Consider the following 25,154-nt stretch of genomic DNA (forward strand, 5'->3'; position numbering starts at 1 on the left):
GAGGCCACGAAGTATTATAGCTCTGTGGCTTGGAGTATTTGCACCAGTAAGCCTTCTCCATGTTCCCCTAAAGGTTCCTAAATGGCTTCCGGTGGCTTGGGGTCGTTAATCTACAGATGGTAGTCATCATCATCTCCGGAGCATGTGATGATAGCTGTCATCTATTTTCCTCAGCGCTTCGGCAAAGGATCAATGTCTATAGCTTGTGTCCTGTATGGCATCTCTAGTGTTCCTTCACAGATTTTTGCATGGAGAATTTTTCACAGAGTGTGACACACAATAAAGGGATGTCCCACATATTGATGGTAGGGATAGTACCGAGGCAGCTTGATGGCCTCATTTGCGAGCATGGTATCGATGATGGCTTGGAATTCCTCATAGTTGCATGCTAGTGGAGGATAGGCTTCCTTATCGCTCCCTATTTCTTTCCTTTTTCATGGGTTGTAGTCAGATCTGTCATCCACGGCTAGGGCATGGTAAGCTTCATTTTTGTCAGTTTTCCAGGATCCCCGCTTGAAAGGCTTGATTAGCAAGCTGGTATTCCTTACTACTTCCAGGAGCCTCGAGAACTAGCTGATATCGATGTTCTCCAAATACACCCTATAGTCAACTACAATGTTGCTGATGCAGATCTTCATAAGACCTGCAGATTGCTTCTTCCCAAGATGCAGCTTTCCCAAGGCAGCCTTCCTTAGACGCTAAATCTGGTAGCACGCTTCACGACTTTTGCGCGTTGGCTGTCTGTCTAGGCTGGGAAGGGAAAGTCAGCATTAAATGCCTGACTTGCTGGGCTTATCATGCATTTAGTGCAAGAATCTAGTTTAATCCTAACTAAGAGAGTTGGCCTACCAGGGAAAGGGATAAACTAAACTAATTCTTTCTCAATGATGCCTATATAAAATACAAAGGGTATGGGCTTGGATCTTTGGGCTCCCAAGCAGTCCAAAGTCTTCCATGACCCCGATTTCACATAGGCCTGATAACCTTCTGTAACCATCGACACCATAATCCACTTGGCAAGCCCCGAATATGTGACTTGGGCTTAGCACAAATTGTGGCTAAGGAAGCATGGCGTGATGAATAGGCTCAAGCATGGCGTGAATATCTAGCTTAATTACCATGGCATGGCATGTTTGTAAATATATTCCTCATCAATCACGTGCCTTGGCATGTGTTTGGGCTTGAATGTAGACTTTGCATGACAATTAGACCTTGAGACCTGGTTGGATTGGTATGCGACATTGTTGGACTCCAACAACCTTTTAAAACCATTTGTGTAGAATTTGAAATGCAACGCATGATGCCTTTGTAGTATTTGAAGGAATTAGAGGGGTAATCGTCCAAACCAAACGCCACCAAACACATTTAACTTTATTAGTTATTTGATATATATGAATAGATACGTGCATGTGCAGCAAAATGAAATAAATAACATCGTGGTTGGATTTCATATCTTTTTCCTATAATATTAAGGATACTGCTTGTATCTCTTCATGGGAGACCTACTTGTCCATCACTTACGATTAATAGAGCATTTATCATCCAAATATCATAATCATAATAGTTTATTCTCTTTATCATCATTTAAAAATCATATACACAAAAAATCATTTAATTTGGAGTTCGTTTAGTCATCTATATGTGTTAAAACAATCAATGATTTTGATAACAAGTAGTATTCTCATGACAAACTGCCCATTTATTTGATGCATATGACTAACTAATAGATCTCCAAGTTGAATAATTGTTTGCATATATTATTTTTAGATGATAATAAAGAGTATCAACAATTCCAATTATGATGTTCATACAATAAAAGTTCGTTAATCGTAAGTAAAGGTGGTCACAAGCATTATCCTAATATTAATCTCAAACATATGTGGTTGTGTTTGGTATGTGGAAATGAGACTTGGGGATGAGAAATTATTTCCTTTCCCATGCTTGGTAAATCCAGATTTTGAGTATGTGTTGTGGGAAAAAAATGTAATGAATCTTGAGAAAAAATAAAGGGAAAACCAAACTTATGGAGGATGGAGGGTTTGCTTTTTCCCCTCTTTTCCCAACATTTAGTGCACAGTCACAAACAAGCAACATTTTTGTTGCGTCAAATCTTGCCCTTTAAAAAAAAAAAGGAAAAAATTATTGCTTATGAATTCGTTTCCGTATACCAAACACATCATGTAAGTGAATAAACTGCAAAAGTGCCAACAAGATAATGGCAAACTAAATGAATCTTTTGTTATTTAATTCCAAACGATCTCATACTCAATGGAAACCAAACTGCACTAAACTGAAAAGAGTATTGTGCCCTTCAATCCCCTTCCCATAATTAACCTAATATTTATGTGAAATTACCAATTTACGCTTTGCACTTAGAGTTTTCTTTGAACAAACGATATTATCTACACTAAAATGAGAGGTGGGTTTAGCTTCACAATAGACTAGTAATAATATAGTTCAAATTCACCTTTAACGAAATTCGAACCTAAGACATTTTCCGTACAAATAAAGAAAAATACCATATTAGACCATCTCCAATGGTTGGGCTAAAAACTAAATTTTTTAGCCCCGAAAATTTAGCTTTTAGCCCAGAAACAGTTTTTTTGCTCCAATCGTTCTAGCCTAAAATTTTAGCCCGGGATTATTAAAAAATGAACTTAGGCTATTTTTTTTTTAAATTAAATTTAAAAAAAAAATAGATATGTAGACTATCGTAAATTAATTTTATGAACATTTTAATCTAAAAAAATTTAAATTCCGATAAATATTGGTTGGAGTCCACTCTGATTTATGGGCTAAATTTTGGGGAGAATTTGGCATTGGTTTAGCATTTAGCATTTAGCCCAAAATTTCCCCTTGGATTGGAGTGGGTTTGAGAGGAAATTTTAGGGGGTAATTTGACTTTTAGCCCACCATTGGAGTTGATCTTATAGTATTAAGTGGCACTTAAAATTAAAAATCCTGTAATTTAAGTGATATATTTTATCCTGCACTCGAAATCCTATTTTCGAATGAGACTATTAAAAAATGGAGCACTAGTCACTCCATAAAACCCTAACCACACATTATGCTTGGTTGAAAGGGATACTACCACATGTAGAGGTCAAGAGAGCTAAAGCAGCTCAATCTCTTTTTACCAAAATGATCTACATATTTGATATCACCTGAAGTATCTGTCGGTGGTCATGTCAAATAAAATACAGGTTACTATTTTTTCATAGGAATAAGGAATCTCCTTTTCCAAAATGATCTGCATATCTGATATCACCTGAAGTATTTGTCGGTGGTCATCAATTATACATACGTGTGTGTGTGTGTGTGTGTGTGTAATAAGAGAAGGAAAATGCTCTCTGTATGTATAGATGCAAGTTAGAATGGGTTTCCGAATTTTCGACAGTAATATTTTTGAATCTGAACTCAATATTCTAATATTTTTTGAAAATTTGGAAAGAAAATCAGAATGTATTTAGCAATTCCGATAATTATGAATTTCCAATCCGAATTTTCCAAAGTGTTCCAAACTTGTTTCAAAAAAAAAAAATTCCAAAAAATTCTGATTTCTTATAGTTATTTACTCATATTATATATATATTTTTATTAACTTTTATATTTAATATCGTTTGTTAAAAAAAAAAATGATAACCATACTACTAAAACATATGAAATTTCAAATTATGTTCTACAATTTCAAAGATTCCTCTGATTCCAAAATTTTCAAAAATTCCAAAGATAAAAATTGTGTTATGATCTGATTCTGAAATTTTGGATCGAAAATTGAAAATGTGGTTTCCGATCCGATCCTTCCGAAAACACCCCTATATGTATTGTTTTGTCAAATGTGAAATATTACCTTGCCTAATGTCATTGTTTAGTCACTTCTCCTGTCATATACAATGTTTGGTCGCCTGTTTTATGTGTGACAAAACTAAAGTCTCTGTTCTTCAACAATTTTTGGATAGCCGAACTTTGTAAACGAATTTATTCTTGGCTTTCAGGCTTAGCTTTTGCATATCTCCTCACAAAATTTTTTAGCATGCTCCGATGTATGGCATGCATCGGAGGATGAAGAGTTCAGATTTTTCTTTTCTTTATTTGGTCAGAAGAGTCTAAAGAATCCAAAAGTCTAAATTTCTCGTGTATAGTATGAAAACTCTTTTTGGATTTAGACACCCAATAATTTTCTGTTTGTATGTGTTAGAAAAGTTTGAAAATAATAAGGTGATTTCCCTATTTTTAAGATGAACTTCTTGTTGTGCCAATCAAACAACGTCATGTATATGTCAATTATATATTATAATAAAATTGTATAATTTTTATGAAAATCCACAATAACGGTGTACACATGCCATAAAGTTGTCCTCTCGCGACCTACTCCCAGAAGAGTCAAACCTACGAGGATCCCTTCCTCTCCACCTTGGCCTTCACATTTTAGGTCTTTGGATGACTTGGGCTTCAGTACTTGGACTCACTGAACACTAATTTTCGATTAGGTCAAACCATTTCTCTTCGGCCCAAGTACGGAAAAATTATGGTCCAAAAAAGTTGATACAGTATTTCTTTAAAGAGTGAAGTGCTGATTTAGTCCCTGGATTATTACATTAGTAAGATTAAATTCCTAAATTATTTTTTCAATAAAATAAGTTTCTAAATTCATTAAAAATTTCTAATTTCATCCCTACTATTATATGCAAAGCTATTTTATCCAATATTTCGTCAAATTAAGTCACTTGACACATTTTAGAGTGTATACCGTCATTTTCTCGCCTATAAGAGCAAGTCCACCCCTAAAGGATGAGCTGGCCAAAAGTCCATTTTATTCACCCAAATGAATAGTGATTGACTCCAATGAACAGTAATTAGCTAAATGCGTCTTCACTCCTAAAAAATGAATTGGCCCAAAGTCTAGTCAATTCATATTAAAATATTATTAATTAATTTATAAAATAATAAAAAATAATTTTATTTTTAATTTCGGATAGGATTTTTAATCAATCTTTAATCATTTTTTTATTTTATTTTTTCTGTATTTTTAAACAATTTTTAATAATTTTTATTAAGTTAATTAATCTGTACTGTTGGATTTCAAAAAGATTAAAATCCAACAACCCAAAATTAGACACGTGGCCAACGGTAATAATTATGACATTTTCCTCTTTTTTTTTTTTTAAAGTTTTTTAGCCGAAAAATCTGGACCGTTGATCTAGGAATTGGACGGGCCAAATTTTGCCACATCACTAGCTGTTGGGTTTAAAATTCAATTTTTTTTTACAATTGGAAATCCAACAATTTAGAAAATTAGCCGTTGGAAATCCAACGGCCATAACCAAGCCACGTGGCCCATATCCCGCGCCCCTTTAGTGCGCTTGTAGCACGGGTCCGTGACCTATTGCCTTGTCGAGGATGCGAGCCCACACGGGCTTGTTTCCCACTCGCCTAATGCAAAAAAATATTTGTTGTTCGCTGACATCATGCTAGCGTCAACATGACACCAAATAGGCCGATTCTTACCTCAACCCATTTTGGGTTGGCCTATTTTTAGGGGTGGAGTGGATTTTTTTGGGTGCCAGCCTATTTTTTTAAAGTTTTGGGCCAGCCTAAAAGATAGGGCTGGAGTTGTTAGAAGCTCTTAACATTTCATATGGATTGCAAATTTAACGTCTAATTTACCTTCTAAAGTTAACTTCATACACTATTTCTTTGTGTAAAATTACCAATCTACCCTCCAATATGTATCACATGCAAGTAACGTGACTTAAACTAACGAAAAATTGAACATAGTAGCTTTGAATCTAATATTAGGGATGTAATGTCACGTAGTACTACGGTCTAGTGATATTCCTCTTTACTTGGAAGTGAGAGGTCTTAGGTTTGAATCTCATGGATGGCGAAATTGATACCAAATTAAGCTGCCTATTGTGTGATTTAGCAGAACTCCTGTGACATCCCACATCGCCCAGGGGAGTGATCCTTAAATGTATATTCTCATCCTTACCTAGCACGAGGCCTTTTGGGAGCTCATTGGCTTCGGGTTCCGTAGGAACTTCGCTCTTAAGCGAGAAGAGGGCTAGAGCAATCCCATGATGGGTGACCCACTGGGAAGTTGCTCGTGAGTTCCCAAAAACAAAATCGTGAGGGAATGGTAAGCCCAAAGCGGACAATATCGTGCTACGGTGGTGGAGCGGGCCCGGGAAGTGATCCGCCCCGGGCCGAGATGTGACAAATTGGTATCAGAGCCTAACCCTGGCCGCGTGTGTGCCGACGAGGACGTCGGGCCCCTAAGGGGGGTGGATTGTGACATCCCACATCGCCCAGGGGAGTGATCCTTAAATGTATATTCTCATCCTTACCTAGCACGAGGCCTTTTGGGAGCTCACTGGCTTCGGGTTTCGTAGGAACTTCGAAGTTAAGCGAGAAGAGGGCTAGAGCAATCCCATGATGGGTGACCCACTGGGAAGTTGCTCATGAGTTCTCAAAAACAAAACCGTGAGGGAATGGTAAGCCCAAAGCGGACAATATCGTGCTACGGTGGTGGAGCGGGCTCGGGAAGTGATCCGCCCCGGGCCGAGATGTGACAACTCCCCCTTCTCTTAGCGTAAAAATATTGATGTACTCCAAAAAAAAAATATTAGAGATGCAATTGGCAAATTTTTATAATTAAAGTCTAATTTTTCTGAAAAAAATAGTTTAGAGACCTAATTTTCACTCAAGTAATAATTCAAGGACTAAATTGACAATTTACCCTTCTTTATATACTCTTACAAATTTTCAATTGATATAGTTATATTTTCTGATCAATGAGAACGGAAGATTCGAGCTTGAATGCAAAAGAGAAGATTCGAGCTTGGATTCAATTGAATGAGATTTATTCAGTTTCAAAGTCTAAAACACATAATTCTGGGATTAACGGTACCTTAACCGGATAAAAAAAGACCTTGTTTCACATATTTAAGATAAATAACTGCAGTAATGAGTAAAGAATAATTTTATTGGCTCTGAATTACTTCTACAGATTGAATGATTGAGAAAGCTTATTTTTGAAAAAAATGGTCGACACACCTCACATATATTCCAGTCTGACAGCGTCTCACTAGTTCTAGCTTTGCCGTCCCACACCAAACATGCGTTTCATGACGGTGAATTTTCACTGTCCGATACAAGACATATATAATGCTACAGAAACTTTGTCAACCTTCAAATGTGCACACCAGCTGCCTCCGCTGCTTCAACCATTGGCGGCGGCACAGGGTCTTGTAGGTCAACCATTGGCTGTGGCACAGGGTCTTGTAGGTCGGGATTGATAGGAAACATGTGACACTGTGCAAAATCTGCCATTAGTTGGTCCACCAGCACAAGGGCTATTGCAGCTTCCACCATCGGCACAGCTGCACCAATCCACCAAGCAAAACATATGTAAGCAACCGCAAGGATCGTTTTACAGAAAACAAATGTACATAGAGAATGATGCATGAGAGTACATATCATTCACAGACGCACCTCGCGGAACAACACAGGGATCATGGCGACCACGGGCTATTAGTTCCATCTCTTTTTTATCTCTAGTCACTGTATTCTGCTTCTTCTGCACAAATGCCACAAAACCACCATGGCAGATTGGTCACTTGATTACAATTTTCTGTTTTGACAATCAATTACATATATATCAAAGAAATACCTAAGTTCGGTTCAAGATTCTCCTATTGATCACAAGTTTGAAATTCAAAAATATCCCTAAGACCAATATCCCATGTTTAGTCATAACTTCTCACTTTCTCTCAGAAAAAGTCTAAGCAATATAAGAGCCAGAGGCGTGAGTGTGCGTGCGTGCATGTGTGTGTGTGTGTGTGTGTGTGAGAGAGAGAGAGAGAGAGAGAGGTAGAGGTAGAGGTTCGACTTACTCCAATAGTAGCTGTTGGCTTGAAGGCTATTCTCATGTTTATAATTTCCCCATTGGATAGTCCTCCCTGATTGCCAGCATATACAATCTCAGTGTAAAACAGACGCTCCACAAACATTTTACCAACATACTCTACATGCAAAAGCAAGTAACTGAAATATAGAAAAAATACCTGTGTCCCACCAGAGCGGTTTGTTCTTGTCCTGATTTTTCCTTGATCATCTAAATAGAATTCATCATTATGTTCACTCCCAGTTAAGAAGGTACCTGCTATGCATACATGAACGGTAAGAACTTACGCAAAATACAGTTGGAAAAAAAAAAAAAAAAAAAAATCCTTCATAATAGAATTCTCACAACTGTTCTTCAATCATCAAGTCCAATTTAAGAACTTTGTAGAGAAACGCCACACAAAAGTACCACAAAAAGTTTGTAAATCTTAACCTGCAAATCCACTTCCAATTTCAAATCCCTTTGTTGCAGGTAATGACATTACAGCTTTAGCAAATTCAGCTTCAAGTTTATCAAAGACTGGTGAACCAAGCCCCTGAGATGCAATAAAATGATTGTCAATTCCATATATGACTTCATGAAGATTAAACAAATTACTGAAAGAGCAATATAACTAGGGGAGTGCTAGCAACCATCTCACTTCTACTCATGACACGTGTATTCCAATAACACTCTAAACTAAAAGTTTAATTACTTTTTGGTTTACAAACTAAAATTTTAACTATACTAACAAAGGAATAAAAAAAGTGGGATTTTAATATAGTTAAAATTTGAGTTTCGAGTGCCAGTGAAGTACACGTGGCATGAGGAGAAGTGAAAAGGTTGAAATGAAAAGGTTAAGTGAGAAGGTTGCTAGCATTTTTCATATAACTAACTTTGCAGTGGTTAAGGTAAAGAGTCTGCCCCCTTAATAAACAGTTGAAGACATGTAGAGAGAGTAGTAAACAGTTGAAGACATGTGGAGAGAGTGAGTTTACAGGTGGGCAATTTTTAACAATGCATGTGACAACACCACCAATAGATTGCCCTTTCACCCTAACAGCATCAATGGCAGCAATCATCTTCTCTGCATATTCAGGATCTGGGCACCTAACGATATTACTCTCTATCTGGCAGTATGTCACACAAGAATAAAAAAATAAAAGTTCAGTGATTAATAAAAGTTAAATGTGAGTCAATAAGTACCTCAAAAATGCACTAATTGAGAGAAAATGAATTAAATACAAAAAGAGCAAGCAACAGACTGATACTTGTTTTTCTTACTTTGAAATGTCACTAATTCATTTGGATATGAGATTTCTATGACTTGAAACCTAGAATAACACTGGATTCACTATTCAATTATTAAGTGAAAGGTATTCATAAAGAGAGTATCTCTTTCAATTTGTCGGCTACCGGTCAGAAACCAATTGGGAGACACTTCGTGAAGAGGGATATTTTCTTCCCAGATTTGGGAGTTGACACTTTTGTAGTTAATAACTTGGGATATAGAGCTAGATGTGACAACCACATAAAAAAAAAAAATCGTAAACGCTAGTAAGCATAAAAGCCTAAAACATCATGCTACAAATTGAGATACTCAAGTTTATAGAGGTGAGATATTGTTAAATAGAGTGCATGGACAAGCCTCCCGGTAATTACTTTGTAGACTACAATAACATTCATAGTTTGTCTGCACTTCACTTATAAAGGAATGAAACAGATTGGAATGTAATGTCTTTTCCTGGACATGCATTCTCAAATATGTATGGAAATCCAAGGAAGTTAGCTACTCCTGTCATATGACTCCCATTTTTTGTTGCTACTCTTGAATGGCTTTGCTACAAGAGATTTTAAATTAATATCCATTATCGCACCTGATCAAGTGTCAAATTGTGATGATCAACCAACTCCTCGGGAAGCACAACCTTCTGAACTTGTGAAACATAAGCAAAGACCTGAAATATGACAAACATTAAGGAAAAGTCTTAAAAACTATAACAAGAATTTCAATCAGTAAAAGAATGTGCAGATGATAATCTATGGACACATGATTAAAAAGAGAAGTTCAGAATTTTTTTTTTTTTTTTTTAAATCAACTCGCAGGACAATAATTATCAGAAGCTCCAAACTTCAGTTACTCGTTCTCAATCATTTGAGGACAGGGGCATGAGTGTCATCTATTGACATGGACATGGGTTGCCCGACAAGTCCACTTCCAAAAAAGTAGGCACTCAGACATGCCAATTCATGTGCATTTTGTAAATGATAAAAAAACATCATTTATTGTGCAAGTTTATCATAGAAAATATACAATAGTAACAACCATTTTGCCATTGTCAGATTTTCTAGAAAAAAAAAAAATCTCAAGGTTTTGATAAGTTTGCAATTTATCCATGCAAATGAAGATATCCAAAGTTTGAAAATTAAAAATAATTATAGCAGGACACATTTGCAACTCACAAGGTAATACCACAATAAAGAGAAAAAAAATGATTAAATGAACTGGAGTCTTGGGCATAACGATGCAACACATAGTTTACTACATGCACCTCAGTTCCTGAGAAAGCCTTGAGGATTTTCTTGGCAAGGGCTCCAGCAGCAACTCTTCCAATTGTTTCTCTAGCAGAAGATCTACCACCGCCCTTCAATTACAAATTAGCTCAAGATTTATGCATCTGCAATTCCAAAATACGCTTGTAAACCTTTAATGGTTAAGCTTAAAACCATTACCTGCACTGATCTGATTCCATACTTCTGGTCATAAGTTCGATCTGCATGTGAAGGCCTATATGCTACTGACATTTCATCATAATCCTGAAATTCCAGCGACATAGTTATTTCCATGCACAGTTATTTCCATGCACCATAAAGAATGTCAATTGATACAAGTGACTGAATTATATAGAGTATAAATGTGATTGTTAATCCATAGTATCCTATATATCACGATTCAGAGGAAATACTAGAAAAATAACAGTAAACTCTTTAACGAGTTCTATTACTCAAAATACAAACTATCTAATCAGTTCCATAGCCCTCATATTGTGTTCCACAGCCCTCATATCAGTTCCACAGCATGATTAAATAGATTGAAAACTACAAATTCCATACCCAGAATAAAGGAAAACTAATGAAAAGGGCTTGAAAATTTGAGTTTTAATCAAAAGGACAAAAAGGTGTTGTAAGTGAATAGTACCAAGAATGACTTTTTAGAGTAAAAATGTCTTTTTCGTTAAAAGTGAACAGTACCGGGAGTGTTTCGTTAAAACTCCCAAAAAATAAAGGTAAAACCACGAGCAAAGAAATATTAGTCTATAAAAGCTCCACCCATTTTCATTCAACTTCATATATATGTCCTCTAGCAATAAATACTTACACGTCCTCTCTGATCAGTATTGGGTACAAGCACAAGAATTGGTGTCCCAGTTGTCACTCCTGTAGTCAATTATAACATCAATTAGAGTATATGCCACTGAAGAGAACTACAAAGGAACCCCTTTAAATAAACATATATACACACACATACAAATTCCACAAAGATCAAACCTTCATGAACTCCCGAAAGTATTCGGCATGTGTCAGTTTCCTTCCTAGGAGTAGTAATTCGACTCTGACCTGGCCTCCTGACAACCCATAACAAGTTTGCATTCAAAACAAACAAGAATTCAACAATTTTAGAGGAAGCTTACCATGATTATTGCATGGAATGATCTACACTAATGTCACAATATAAACACCTATTATATCCAAGGATACTAATTGTGCCAGCATGCAATGATCCCAGACCAAATACCTCACAAACTCTACGATGAAATTGAACATGTAAAAGACATACTAGTAAAATATCCTTAAATTGAACATGAAATAGGCATCAACTCGTTTCAAATGCCATAACACGAGTTAGGTGCATCGTTTAGCTACCCAAGAACTTTACAATGAACGTGACAAGGGTGAGCCCCGTATCAAATACCTTCTGTCAAGGTCCCCTTGCAAATCTTCTGCAGAGAGGGGCATACGAGGAGGGCATCCATCAATTACACAACCAACACCACCACCATGAGATTCTCCAAAAGTTGTAACACGAAAATGATTTCCGGTAGTGTTCCCAGCTGCCTGCACCTCTGAAATCCAACACCAAACTTTTCAGAATTGATCCGAAAGTTGTAACTTACTACAATCTCTAACATATCAAAATTCCATTTACTTCAAAGTTTATGTTACAACAAACCAAAGACCGAATGTTAACATGGGTACTTAGACTTTAGAACTTGGGTAATGATGGGAGAGGCTAATTAAAGTAAAGATGTAGTCTTTAAATTGTAAGATTCATGATTTGTGCACAAAACAAATTCAGTAGCTGCATTCAGTAACTGCATTTCAGATAACAAAATTCTCGCACATTGCCAATCAGAAAGTGGAAATTAACTCGAAAAATCTTAAAGCTTTCTATGTAAAACAACGGTAAGCAATCAAATGAACATCCAACAATCAGAGGGAGAGAGAAAGAGAGAGAAACTAACGGAGTTTGTTGGGGGTTCTCGGGCGGATCACAAATTGAACGGAGGAGGACGAGAGGGTTCGGAGATCAGAGGAGGAGGAGCAAAACCCAGAAAAGCCATCGGTCCTTGAAGCTCCTCCGAGGAATGGCTTGGATGCAAGAGAGGAAGCCATTGCAGTTGAACCCACCGAAACTCTCAGTCCACCAACCACCAAAAACAACGACGAGAAGAAAAAGGAGGGAGGAGAAGAAGGCTGAGAAACTAACGGGGGTGATTGTTTTTTATCAAAAATAGGCGTGCTGCTACTCGCACACGCAAATCAATCCACCAACTGGCTTCCACCTACCACCAAATCCTACAACCCGTCATTCTTAAATCGGAACGTTGGTCCGGTGAATCACGGTTGTAATAAAAATGAAGAAAAATTTCGATAAAAATAAAATTTAATTATAATTATATTATGATATTTGATGTACTGAAAATATTAAAAAAAAAAAAAAAAAAAATCTCTCATTCTTTCGTTTTAATAAAAACATTAAATTATTTTAAATTGAGAAGTATTATTGGCACTTCAAAAATCTTATTCTACACTTCTCATAAGTGTATTTTTCTTTCCTAATATAAAAAGTTTAGAGTGTATAAATAAATTTTTGAAGTGCTAATAACAATTTCCTTTAAATTTACTATTTTCTTTGTATTTTGGTCAGTTCATTTGCCTTGTTTGGTGGGTTGGTACTTTGTAGCGTACCCTACGAGTTGGGTGGGAGTAGGAGACTGAAGCTGTCATGGTATGCTTGATTTTCTGTATAGTACATAAAATGAATTCTCTGTCAACCGTGATGTTTCTATTTAATAGCACGATGTTATACGGTAAAACTTATACGTGTTATTATTTTATTAGATGGGGACGTTATGTTGATGTTAAATCTATTTTCGTGTAAATTCTTTTCTTACACGGAGATTTTACCATGTAACTTGTTGTATGTTTTTTTCCTACCTATTAATCACCTATAATCAGATCATTTACAACTGGTTATACACAAAATTTTGTTGTACAAAAGACATAAAATGTATGTTACAGTTACTTGCTCCATTTTTTCTTCAATAGATTAAACTACTTAGTAATACAAAAAAAAAACTGACAGAAATAAAAAAAAAAAAAAAAAAAAACTTTACTTACTTTCTAATTAATTAATACAATTTCGGACTCTTAAACATGACCTTATTTTCTTGTGTTTACTTGTTTGGTATATTGATACCTTTGGGGTCGGATTGGGTAGGTGGAGTCAACTGTAAAGGCTAAATTGGCTAAGCAGACATTCCTCCTTCTTCCAGATGTCTGACTTTGCCACATTTAATCCTCTCTCAACTAAAATTCATAGAAACAAAATGAAATTAATCATTTGGAATAAGAAGGATGATTAATTCATAAAATCGGAATAAGATTTGTAACAAACAATAGAATATTCTAAACTAAATTCTTCTAAACTATGAGAAGAGGCAAGAGAGTCTTAACCACCAGAACAATCTACCGCTTACAAATCGAATAAAATTTTAATTAAGGAACATCCTTTTTATTGTTTTGGCAAAATGAACAATGAAATCAATAGTGACACGAAGCTATATTGCCTGTATCTTCTTTGACACTACGGAAACATTCACCACAAGGAAAAATGTGGAAAATAAAATACAATCCCTACAAGAATTCCGTTACAGCTTTTGCCGGGGCGCGCGTTTTCAGCATCATTTCGTCATACTCGTCTTCAGGATTTGATAACGCAACAATGGCTCCTCCCGCGCCTATTGAAGCTTCACCCTCGTGTACAACAACAGTTCTGATAACTATGTTGAGATCGAATGTCTGGTTATATGAGAAAAAACCAATGGACCCTGAGTAGATTCCTCGCGGACTAGTTTCGATCGAGTCAAGAAGTTCCATTGATCTTAATTTTGGTGCACCTGTCATTGAACCGCCTGGAAATGCTGCTCTCACACAGTCAACTGCACTTACATCTGACCGCTTTTTCCCGCGAATTGTGCTCACCATAGTATGGACAGTAGCATATGATTCTACATCCATAAGATGGGGCACATGAACAGAACCAGGCTCACACACACGGCCAAGGTCATTTCTTAGAAGGTCAACAATCATCAGATTTTCAGCTTGATCCTTTTCACTATAGAGAGAGAGAGAGAGAGAGAGAGATTAGTTCATAGAAAGGGAGAGAAAACCACCTCATTTCTTTCTTGCTGAGTAACTACATACACAGTAGCTGTATATCGAACCCTGGATCTTATATCGCCCACCCTCATTCTTTAAAAGGGCGGATGTATCATGAGAAATTGCATTAGTCCGAGCATGGAAAGTGAGAATAAATCTAGCTAATACTAGAAAACTAAGATCCTGATAACAGCTCTTTCCACCGAACCAAATTGTCATCTATTGTACAATAATTATACGCAACAACAATTTTAATCCTGTTGGAAAAAAAGAGAAATATCTTACCTGTATTGCAGTTGTAGTTTGCGTTGTTCATCTTCCTCTAGTGTTGCACCACGAGCTATAGTACCCTTAATGGGCTTTGCTTCTAGTACACCATTTCTATCCAACCGTAGAAACCGCTCTGGGGAAGAACAGCAGACACAAAGCTTTTCCTTTGAAAAATTAAGCCAGGCAGCATATGGTGCCGGATTTTTTTCCCTAAGGTGAAGGTAAAGTCCTAATGAGTCCATTTCCCCAATTCTTTTTCTCATCTGAGTTGTGAGACATAACTCATAGCTTTCACCATCTTTAATGTATTCCAGACACCTGTCGACATCTTTTATATACTGCTCTCTTGATTTATCAACAACAAAACTTCCTTGATACTGAGAAGATCGAAAAGCCTGTAAGGTTGGCTCCTCTCCCTCATTTGTAGCAGAAGCTTTTAACCTGAGAAGCTTTTGTTCTGTATTGTCCAACCATGGTGTCGTGCTTGTGCATTCTTTGTTAATAGACAGTATATAAACATCGTCGGAGCAGTGATCGATAACTACAAGATTATCAGCAAAGAAAAAGCAAGCATCTGGAGTCCTGGATTTGTGGCAGTTAGATGATGCACCACATTCAACTTTAAGGCTATACCTGCATTACACAAAATCAATGAATAACAACCAGCTAATTAAGAGCCACATAAGAGCCATGACAATTAATATTTTCGGCTAGTCAGAAATTCAATCCAAACATAAATATCCAAAAACCAGAAACCAAAAGGGAGAGACGATGACTGCTTATAACTGAACAGCAACCACAATTTGGGATAGCGAAAAGTTAAAGAGATGTCTTCTTTTCAATCAATTTCCCTTTTTGGACTTAACCATAAAAGCAGTTAAAGCATAGGAAAGATGATAAAAACATTGTTCGAGTTTGAACGAGACCAAGTTCTGAGAAAACTTTTCACCACAACATAAGACAAAAAAAAAAAGTGAATTCACGCACCGAGGAGTAGTGGATAAGAAGGAAAGGATGGTCCAAGAACATTACATTCAAAATTTCAAATAAACTTAACTGCATACCCCATGTAACCAATATATCCACCATGAAATTCAAATGGAAGGCCTTCATAATCCTTTTCATCGTACCGAAATGACATGAGCTCCTGAAATACATACCAAGCAATAAATATCACTTCACACTGGGAGACTGAGCAAGGTTACAAAATAAAAAGCAAACTTAATTCCAAATGAACAGAAGAAAGTATATTCTGACATAAGTTTATGATCATTGAGATGATACAGATTCTAAGAATAACACAGAAAAAATACAGAAAACTCAATATTTCAAGAAAACACAAATTAAACCAGAAGCTGTAATTTCACTAATACCTTTTTCAAAAAATCAAGAAACCCTTCTTCCAAAAATGTGTTTCTGTTAGAGCCTTGAGCGTCCTCAACTGATAGAAAACCACTGCCCTTCAAAGTCGTATCACTGAAAAATGCAGTATAGATTACTATAACATGAAAATATTCACATGAGCTTTATTCTATTCTAAAAAACAATTAAGAAAATTCCACAAGAAATCATTATAAACACCAAGGTAGTTAGCTGATGATGTTAAAACTTGAAGCCACATCAGTTAAACAAAAATCCATACGAAAACTAAAAATTTGAATTCCCAAAATCAATACTGAGTCAAACCTTCTATCTGATAATTTATAGGTCAACTGCTTCCAAAGAGTTCCACCTTTTCCTCCCATAAATGAAAACCGTGCTCTTCTCTGAATATTCAAGAAAACAGAGACAATATGTAAGAAATAATGGTTTTACGAGAACTACTCAAAATAAAAGTAAGGTATTATGATAATGTCAAATGCTTCAACTAAACCTTCACAGAGCATCACGAGAGAATTAAAAATCATGCTCATATGAGATGTACTAACATCATCAATCTTAAGATAGGCATAGACATGTCAATCGAAAAATAAACGAACCTTTTCTATCGATGAACTGTCCAACCAAAAGGTATTTTCAGCTTTATGATGTCCAAACAGTGCACAGAATATATTTTTTGCTCCACCAACTTGACCAGCCAAATGCTTAAATCTCTTCCATCTCAACTTTAGATATTTAACACCAATGCCTGGATGCAAAAGGTTTACCATATTGACCGCACCAGAAGAACTTGTGTTACTTTCACTGTTCTTCCTTCTAGAAATCTTGTTATATAGCTGACCATCTGAATTACTTACTAGTTGCCTATGTCTAGGAACTTCTGTGCGGAGTCGACTAGCATTGGGCATCTGCATGCACGCTAAAAGAAGTTTACTGGTCAGTTGAAACCAAAGGGAGTTTTTTCTAGGAAAATAATAATAATAATAATAATAATCATAAAGCATATAGAACTACAGCCAGACGACATCTCTGGGATTCATACAATGGACACAATATTCAGGTTTGTCAAAAAAAAAAAAAATTAATTGATCAAAAATAGCATTCTTAACAACACTCATGAAAGTTTCCAAAATCATCCTTAAAGAATTGGCATGCATAAGAAGGAACGTAATGTCTGCATGTAACTTAGCATGGCACATGCATGTATGCGTGCGAACAAGTGAGACTATATCAGAGGGAGAATATTGATAAATGACGTTCATAAGAAAGATGAACAGATTTTCCAGAAAAAAAACTCTAGCTTACCTGTATAATCAAAATTCCGCTTCTTGATGAATGATGCCCTCGAATTCAGCCAATAGTCCTCTGTGATCTCTCTAAAATTCTTGAATATCTGCCTCCCATGAAAGGTCGCAATACTCTCTGGATGGAACTGTGAGGGTCAATAGCTAAAGTCAGAGAGTATTGCACGTAAAAGCAGATTTGAAATTATCACAAATACAATGAACATGCAACCCACCTGCAAACCATAATGAGGCCGGGTAGAATGCACAATGCCCATGAGAACCTTTTCGCTCCGCACTTTGCCAGAACAACTGAAAGGCGAAAAACTTCCATTTTTTGGTTTTGTTGGAAAAGATCCCACAGCAAATTCTGAGGGAACATCAGACTTCTGGGTTTCAATAAAAGAAAGTGCATCCCTGGAGTAAGTCCATGCTATAGGAATGAGTTCATCTGGGAGGGATTCAGCATCTACAACAAGTGAATGGTACCGAACCACCTGCAATTAGGTATATTTGTATGGCACATAGTTAAGAATAAGTTCCACCATTATCCTAAAAGTTCATGGTAGCTAAAGTATGCACTTTCTGAAAAGCCACATTAAAACATTACAATTTCAAGAAACAATCTTTGACCTTCTGCAGTTTTAAGTTTTTGGTTTTTCCTGGTGATTGCAGACCTACTATTTTAAATTTCAGAAATGACTAACTTTGGTTCTGCAAAAAAATATGAGATTTTGCAAGTTTGTCACTTTAGTTAAATATTAATCATTACTCAAATAAATGATTGCAAAATGTCTCGAGTTCTCATGAAAACGTCATCTAAATAAACTTTAAAAGTTAATGTATATGGACAAGCTAATTACCAATCAAATATTCTTCCCACAAAATGGTTTTAAACATCATACTATACAGAACAGAATCATCTACTTGAAACATTAGAATTCTCGACAACTGCCTACTGTTTAGATGCAAACTGAAAGTGGGACAAGAAACTTGAAATATTTTATTATTTTTCTTAAGAGTATTAACTTTTCGCAAGATATAAAAATTCAAAACAATAGACCAGTGTTATTGACTTTCCTTGAAATATATGACATCTTTTAAGGATACCCCTACAATGCTACAGCAAACTGAATTACAAGGCTGAAGTAAACCAATGATCTTTCAGTAGACAAGTTTCTTGCTATTTATTTGGGAACTATTAATTTCAACTTCAAAGTTTAATAAAAGACTGACCTTAAATCCTGAGTTGTGGCCGGAAGGGATATCATTGAAAAGTTTGCACCTGTTGTGCTCAATTTCACTGTATTGAGGAAAAAGAAAGAGTAGAAAGTTAATAGAAGGGAACCTACGGGGAAAGAATAAAATCACTATACCAAAGCTTGAATACGAATTTTCAATTATAAAGCATATTTCAGATTAGTAATAACAAGATATAATAGAAAAAATGAAAAAATAAGCACCAATGACAACCAAAATCTGGTAATAATATATAACCATACCTCAACCGTCCATGGACTGGTTCAGATGCGTGGACAACTTTAGCACCATGCACATAACCCAAAGCCTGTTTAATCAAAGCCATTCAGGAGAAAGGTGAGAACTAAACCACATTAACAGACCTATCATTCTTGAGGTGATTGGCTATGCATTCCAATATCATCATCTTATTGAGAAAACCAAGAATCATATGTTGTTGTGTGAAATACACTGCATACCGCATAGATTCTTCTATACAAATAAATATATAAATACGATTATCCACAATTGCTGCACCTGAACAACCAAATAAATGTATGTATATGTTTCTATTATGGGTTTAGAAACATATACAATGTATCAACATCGCAACTCCAAAAATATTCACGACTTACAGTATCTTATCAATGGCTTCTCTTGCATAGCGGGCATGAGCGGTTTTGTCACCGAATTGTTGGGTTTTTTTTTTTTTTTTTTTTTTAATACTTACTAGTCAAAAATTCTATTGGTGGCCTTCAAACTCACTTACTCAATTGATTTATTGTAATCCTCCCTAAAAATCTCATTATGCATGCAACTAAGGAATTTTAACTTAAGCATCTAGTGTCCACTAGAAGAAAAACAAAGTACAAAACCAAAATACCTGATGTCCAAGGCAAACGCCCAAAATAGGGATATCCCAGCATTCAAGCAGCACCTGAAGACATATTCCTGACAGATTCAAATAGTTTCTCGATGAAATAATCATAAAAAGCTATAGAGTTTAAGCCAGAGGGAAAAACGGCTGCAGACAGAACTCCAAGATAAAGAAAAACCAGGTGCGGTGCATATAGATAATCTAAAACATGTTGAAAACTATTGAGAGTGTGAATCCTGTTAGATCTGCAGCATAAAGACTTCGTGTATCTATTTTTGGCCAATATAAAATTCAGAAGTAAAAAACAACACAAAAAGAATATGGTTTCTGAACTATGCATAACTGTGCTTCTAGTCAATACTCAGCCATACATCGTGGCAACAAGAACACAAGTAGCATGGAAAAGATAAATTTACTTTTCAGAAACTCACCTATGTCTGCTGGACATGCTGGCGAACCAGGTCCAGGTGATATAACAACATTGTCAAAAGCATTTTCTTCATACAAGTAATAGCGAATGTCTTTCCATGTCAATTCATCATTCCGCATGACCATAGGAGGCACTGGCACAATTAGAAGCTAAAATATCAGAGACAACCTTTAGTAGGCTAACATCACATATAATTTTTATTTCCTTCACCAGGTTATAGATGATCCAAACATTTAGCCCTTGGAGATAATGAGTAGACACATGTACGACATACATAATTTAACACAAGAGAGAGAGAAGAGGAGGTTAGAGAAAAACTTACCCCCATTAATGACAGACAGCTCCTGGTATATATTGTATGTGTAGCTGTCATAGTTGTCAATCAGCAATGTCCTCACAAATTCCAGTTTTCGACCAGGTTCCTTGAGATGTTTCCTTCCCATATTGGATCCTTTTAAGCGCTGAGGCATCAAATTGCTAGACATCAACAGCTTTCTAGCATTGTGATTAGATGCTCGAGTACTATCCTTCTTATTGAACTTATCAACCTTCACAAAAGGCTCAGAGTCCACCATATTCTTGTTTGTACATGGCAACCCCTCAACAAAAGTATATCTGAGCTCCGAAGATGATGAACACAAAGTGAAATTCATTTTTGTTACAATGAAGAACGCCAAAATTGTATAACGGTCCAAAACAGAGCTTCTGCAACACAGAAATGCACACAGTTAGATATTCCATTTATAGTGGTTTGGTCTTCATGTCTCTGTCTATACGCCTATATGAATTTACTACTCTGCTCCAAGATTATTCTTTTTCCAGCATCCCCAACTAAATGGGTTGATAACAATTTGCTCACCCTCGTAATTACTCCACTGAATGCACAACAGTTGTAGTTAATACACCTTCATATGTTTACAACACTTTACTACAATATAACACCTGACATGCCATTTCTGCTCAGCGGCCTTAAGTGGCGATAATCGTTACCACCACATTAACTGTCCTTGGATGAATGTGATTTTTAAATCATCCACTACACAAATCTCGAAATTTAAACTCATCCAACGAAAAATGATGCGGTGGCAATGCTAAAAAAGATGCTCTCTTTAGTAGTGACTGCTAAACCAATGAATCAAATGGGCAAATGGGTTCACTTATACATGGATACTGACACCCAACCGCTAATTATCTGTTAGAATAATGAAAGATGTAACAAACTAAGTAGCTGACATCTGAAATTAATCATAAAAAGCTAAAGAAGTTATGTTAAATCAATAATCCAATACATAAAAAAAACCATTCATTCTGCCTACCAAGAAAATCCCAAAAAGAAAAACATAAACTTGCAGACACAGGAAGAACAAAAGAAGAAAAAGACGATGAGAAGCTAACCTCAGATAGTTACAGAGGGACCTGCAGAGACTTGTGAAGCTTGTTGGGTTGTTTATAACTTATGAGAGAGAGAGAGAGAGAGAGAGAGAGAGAGAGAGGGAATACGCTGGGGTTGGTGATGAAATGGGCCACGGTTGGTGGGGGCGGAGGCTAGAGGAGAGAGAGAGAAGACGGCTGCCTGTCAGTGGAAAGTTGGAAACGGAAAGGAGGGATGTAGGACCCACGACCACAAACCCGATACAGAAAGACAAAACGGAGTCGAGCCCAGCATGATCAAGATTCATATTGTGGAGGGGGAATCCTGGGCCGCATGCTGCGGGTTGCTCGGTTGGTCCTCTCCTTCCTTCCTGCCTTCCTTCCTTCCAGTTGAAGAGTTCCAAAGCCAAAGGGTGGGGTGGGGGCGCAGAACACCGTTTTACTATTTTGTTTGATTTATCAGAAGTTTTATGTTTTTTTTATTATTTTTTCATGATGGGGAATGGACCGTCACTTGTTATTATATTTCTGCACAAGATTTAACATCTAAGATTCTCTTTAAATTTCAACGATGACGTCGGCTGTCCCACTTATTCTAATTTTAATTATATAAGTTGGATTCATGGTTGATTAATTTCATAATTTATCAAACAAAAATGGACAAATATTAATTAAACTCGAGAGAGGAGGAAAATCATGATGATTTTTTTTACTTAAAATAGTTTCTGAGATTGGTATAGCGTTGTTCTCTGAGATTTGAAATCGATAAAAGTGGTTTCTGAGTTTGTTCTCATAAATTATCTTGAAAAATCTTCATTAAATATAAATAAAATAACCAAATATCTTCAATTTTTGTAAATCATTTTGGTCCACTTTTTCTTAAATTAAAGGTATTTTTGTAATTTTTCTTATTTAATAGAATTTTACACAAGGACAAAAATGGTTGATGGTGGACAAATTCAGGAACCACTTCTATCAATTTCAAATCATATGCACTAAACCTAGAAGTTATGTCAATCTTAATGATCATTTTGGCTAAAAGCCAATCATGAGTAAAACTTTCGATGCTTTTGCACTCAATCTTTTTCTTTTTTAAAAGATAAGAAATTTCATTAATTTGGAATCAAATTGTTAACATTAGTTTATGAGGGTGCATTTTTGCTCACCTACATTAACTTTGGTGTATGCTTACCATACAACTTATTAGCTGCCATGTGTCCCTTCTTCTAACCCTAGTTACTTGTTAATTAAATATATCATTTTCAATTTTTAAAACTAATTTTAAACATTAAACTTAAAAATAAATAAATAACTCAAACCCTGCCCAAGCCCAGCAGTGTTTCGTTCTCCACCCACGCCAACCATTCAATTGATTCTTCAAAGTTCCACCCACCCACCCAGCCAATCTTCTTCTTCGAGTGCATGGCAAATTTGCCATGACTTTGTCCTCCGCCCTCCCTCCTTTTTCTTCCACTGTAACAACAGCTGGAGACCACCACGAAGGCTGCGCCTTTGCAGCCATGAAATTCGATAGCAACCTCACCTAAAGAATCAACCTGCACGTAAGATTTGATTTTCCAATTTGGGATTATTTTCTTGGCGAGGACATTTGTTGGGTTTCTTTATAAACTAAAATAAAATTAGAGTTACATTGTAAGAAGGAGAACGGAGATATGGTGATTCACCATGGCACGAAGAAGATTGGCTGGGTGGGGGTAGACTTTGAAGAATCAAAGGGGTGGCGTGGGTGGGTAGTTATTTATGGTGTTTGGCTGGGTGGGGAACTTGAAGGGTTTGGGTTTTTATTTTTAATTTTTAATTTTAATGTTTAAAATTAGTTTTAAAAATTGAAAATGATATATTTAATTAGCAAATAACTAAGGTTAGAAGGATGGACACATGACACCTAATAAGGTGTATGGAGAGCATACCCTAAAGTTAATGTGGGTAAGCAAAAATGCACCCATACAACTAGTACAGATGATAGTTGTTACCAACAATGCCTTAGCACTTGTCAATTGCTACCTCAGGTATGCGTTACACTATGCTTGGGGAAATGCCCTGGTCATCTTCAAAATCTTAATGTGAATGATCATGCAATTCACTACTGCAAACTTGGTTGCTCAGTTGAGCAATGTTCCAAATATGCCAACGGTAATATTGTTTGTGTTAGCTTTAATTTACCAGTTAGTGATTAAATTAATGGAGTGCTAACTGTACCAAGTATTTTATCACCTTAGATAAAGAAAAACTTCAAAGGTGTGTGGAACACTGCTCGAACAATCACTGCGCCATACCTCTTCCATGATGCTCCAACAAATGCTTCTCAAACATCAAAGCTCCTATCCCCCTAAAGGGGGCCCCGTATCAATGTGGTTCCTCTATTAGCCTATGATTAAATAAAAGTGGGGGTTTGTATAAAAAAACGACATGAATAATATAAAAGTGGGGGTTTTCGTGTTAAATATATACTAGCCCTTTGGCAACTGAACATTTTAATGTTAAGTTATATGCTTATTTTTAGCAATGTCGTATGGAATTCCATTTTTATCTCATTTTGCCCATCCTTCACACCTTCTGTAATTTAAAAGTCATCATTTTATTTCTTGAAACTCAAAATTCGTTCTATTTTTCCTTGTGGACTATCTCTTTTCCTTAAAACTTATAAGTCATCTCCTAAAACATATGTGGGGCCCAACAACAATAAGACTACGCCACATGTGCAACAAATTTGATTATAAATATCCATTATGTGTCAAAATTCAACAATAAAAAAACTATTAAGTTTAAAAGAAATTGAAAAGATGAAAAAAAATAAAATGATTAGCCTGGCTCACTCAAATCAAACCCATATAAGAAATTAGGAGATCTAAGGCAATGCAGAGCAAATTTGAAGTTTTATAGAGATGACTTTCAAGTTTTAGTAGGCAAACTAGGATCAAAATCGAGTCCAATGGGGTAAAATGAGCAAATTTTGATTTTTATGGAGTAAAATGACGATTTTTGAGTTACAGAGAGCAAAGAGAGATTAAAATCGAGTTCCATGAAGTGTAGCGAAAAATAAGCCTAAGTTATATATTTTATTTTAAAATAAAAGTATTAAACTAAGCAAATGAAAGTAACCACACACAAAGACCATTTATAATGGTGAGGTTTATTTATTTATTTATTTTTTTGAGCAAATGATATTATCTATATTAAGAGTTGGGGATAAGCTTAACCTCACAATGGGCTAGCATAATGTAGTTCAAACCTCTCACTTACAAATGATGAGAAATATCATTAGATCATAGTACTAAGTGACAATGGTGAGGTTAAAACCCAAATTTTAGATTTTAAAGACCCCTCCCAAAATTTCCTTCAACAATTGTGGCTAAAATTTGGGTTTGGGATATAACCTAAAATTGGGCTAGATTATGGCCAAAAAATAAACCAAGAATAAGTGGGAGCCCCACGAATGCGCATGAACATGCTCGAAAAAATCCCAAGGGTTGCGTTTTGACCCGCGCCACGCCCTTCACGTGAGGACCCCCGACAAGACAGTCAGTGTTGGGACCTAGCGGGCTAACGCCTCTCAGACGGCTGCAACTAATGGATCATTGGTTGATCCAACAGTCTAGATTTAAAATTTTAAAATATAACTTATAAATACAAGAAATCCAGTGGCTGAGATCGAATATGAAAAAAGCTAATGGT

The 25,154-nt window shown here is 36.1% G+C and overlaps 2 protein-coding genes across 4 annotated transcripts; both read right to left on the reverse strand.

Annotated features, from left to right (window-relative positions):
* Positions 1-6,966: 6,966 nt before the first annotated feature.
* On the reverse strand, positions 6,967-12,849 carry LOC137733703 (chorismate synthase, chloroplastic). 2 transcript variants are annotated; one of them, XM_068472860.2, is made up of 13 exons: positions 12,409-12,849; positions 11,859-12,009; positions 11,435-11,511; positions 11,265-11,323; positions 10,619-10,702; positions 10,438-10,530; positions 9,763-9,843; positions 8,884-9,015; positions 8,339-8,441; positions 8,067-8,161; positions 7,896-7,961; positions 7,495-7,579; positions 6,967-7,382 (listed from the first exon to the last, which is right to left on the reverse strand). In XM_068472860.2, exons 1-13 carry the CDS (start codon positions 12,557-12,559, stop codon positions 7,192-7,194), a joined length of 1,368 nt encoding a protein of 455 aa, XP_068328961.2. In that variant the 5' UTR covers positions 12,560-12,849; the 3' UTR covers positions 6,967-7,191. The 2 variants fall into 2 exon arrangements, with proteins under 2 accessions (XP_068328961.2, XP_068328962.2); XM_068472861.2 differs by lacking the exons at positions 6,967-7,382; positions 7,495-7,579 and adding an exon at positions 7,678-7,728 and having other exon boundaries at positions 12,409-12,770.
* A 1,073-nt stretch (positions 12,850-13,922) lies between these two features.
* On the reverse strand, positions 13,923-21,970 carry LOC137735642 (aminodeoxychorismate synthase, chloroplastic). Of its 2 annotated transcripts, none has more exons than XR_015964046.1 (14): positions 21,483-21,911; positions 20,410-20,792; positions 20,089-20,220; positions 19,664-19,731; positions 19,044-19,108; positions 18,778-18,844; positions 17,778-18,038; positions 17,564-17,690; positions 16,858-17,177; positions 16,565-16,644; positions 16,252-16,354; positions 15,936-16,025; positions 14,894-15,511; positions 13,923-14,564 (listed from the first exon to the last, which is right to left on the reverse strand). XR_015964046.1 is itself a non-coding variant. In XM_068475085.2 (14 exons), exons 2-14 carry the CDS (start codon positions 20,738-20,740, stop codon positions 14,084-14,086), a joined length of 2,736 nt encoding a protein of 911 aa, XP_068331186.2. In that variant the 5' UTR covers positions 20,741-20,792; positions 21,483-21,970; the 3' UTR covers positions 13,923-14,083. The 2 variants fall into 2 exon arrangements, 1 of the variants encoding a protein (XP_068331186.2); XM_068475085.2 differs by having other exon boundaries at positions 15,943-16,025; positions 21,483-21,970.
* Between the last annotated feature and the right edge of the window lie 3,184 nt (positions 21,971-25,154).

The sequence above is a fragment of the Pyrus communis genome, chromosome 7 (genome assembly GCF_041283825.1).
Source record: "Pyrus communis isolate YQ-2024b chromosome 7, ASM4128382v1, whole genome shotgun sequence".
Classification (NCBI taxonomy): Eukaryota; Viridiplantae; Streptophyta; class Magnoliopsida; order Rosales; family Rosaceae; genus Pyrus; species Pyrus communis.

What these genes read in the sequence shown, in the direction of transcription:
- LOC137733703 (XM_068472860.2), bottom strand. Translation starts at nt 12,559, where the DNA reads ATGGCTTCCTCTCTTGCATCCAAGCCATTCCTCGGAGGAGCTTCAAGG. An exon ending in ACAATTTGACACTTGATCAG is followed by an intron (nt 9,016 to 9,762) that starts GTGCGATAATGG and finishes ACATACTGCCAG; the next exon opens with ATAGAGAGTAATATCGTTAG. An exon ending in AGCCAACAGCTACTATTGGA is followed by an intron (nt 7,580 to 7,895) that starts GTAAGTCGAACC and finishes GCATTTGTGCAG; the next exon opens with AAGAAGCAGAATACAGTGAC.
- LOC137735642 (XM_068475085.2), bottom strand. Translation starts at nt 20,740, where the DNA reads ATGAATTTCACTTTGTGTTCATCATCTTCGGAGCTCAGATATACTTTT. An exon ending in GGCCTCATTATGGTTTGCAG is followed by an intron (nt 17,691 to 17,777) that starts GTGGGTTGCATG and finishes TGACCCTCACAG; the next exon opens with TTCCATCCAGAGAGTATTGC. An exon ending in TTCTTGATTTTTTGAAAAAG is followed by an intron (nt 16,026 to 16,251) that starts GTATTAGTGAAA and finishes TATGTATTTCAG; the next exon opens with GAGCTCATGTCATTTCGGTA.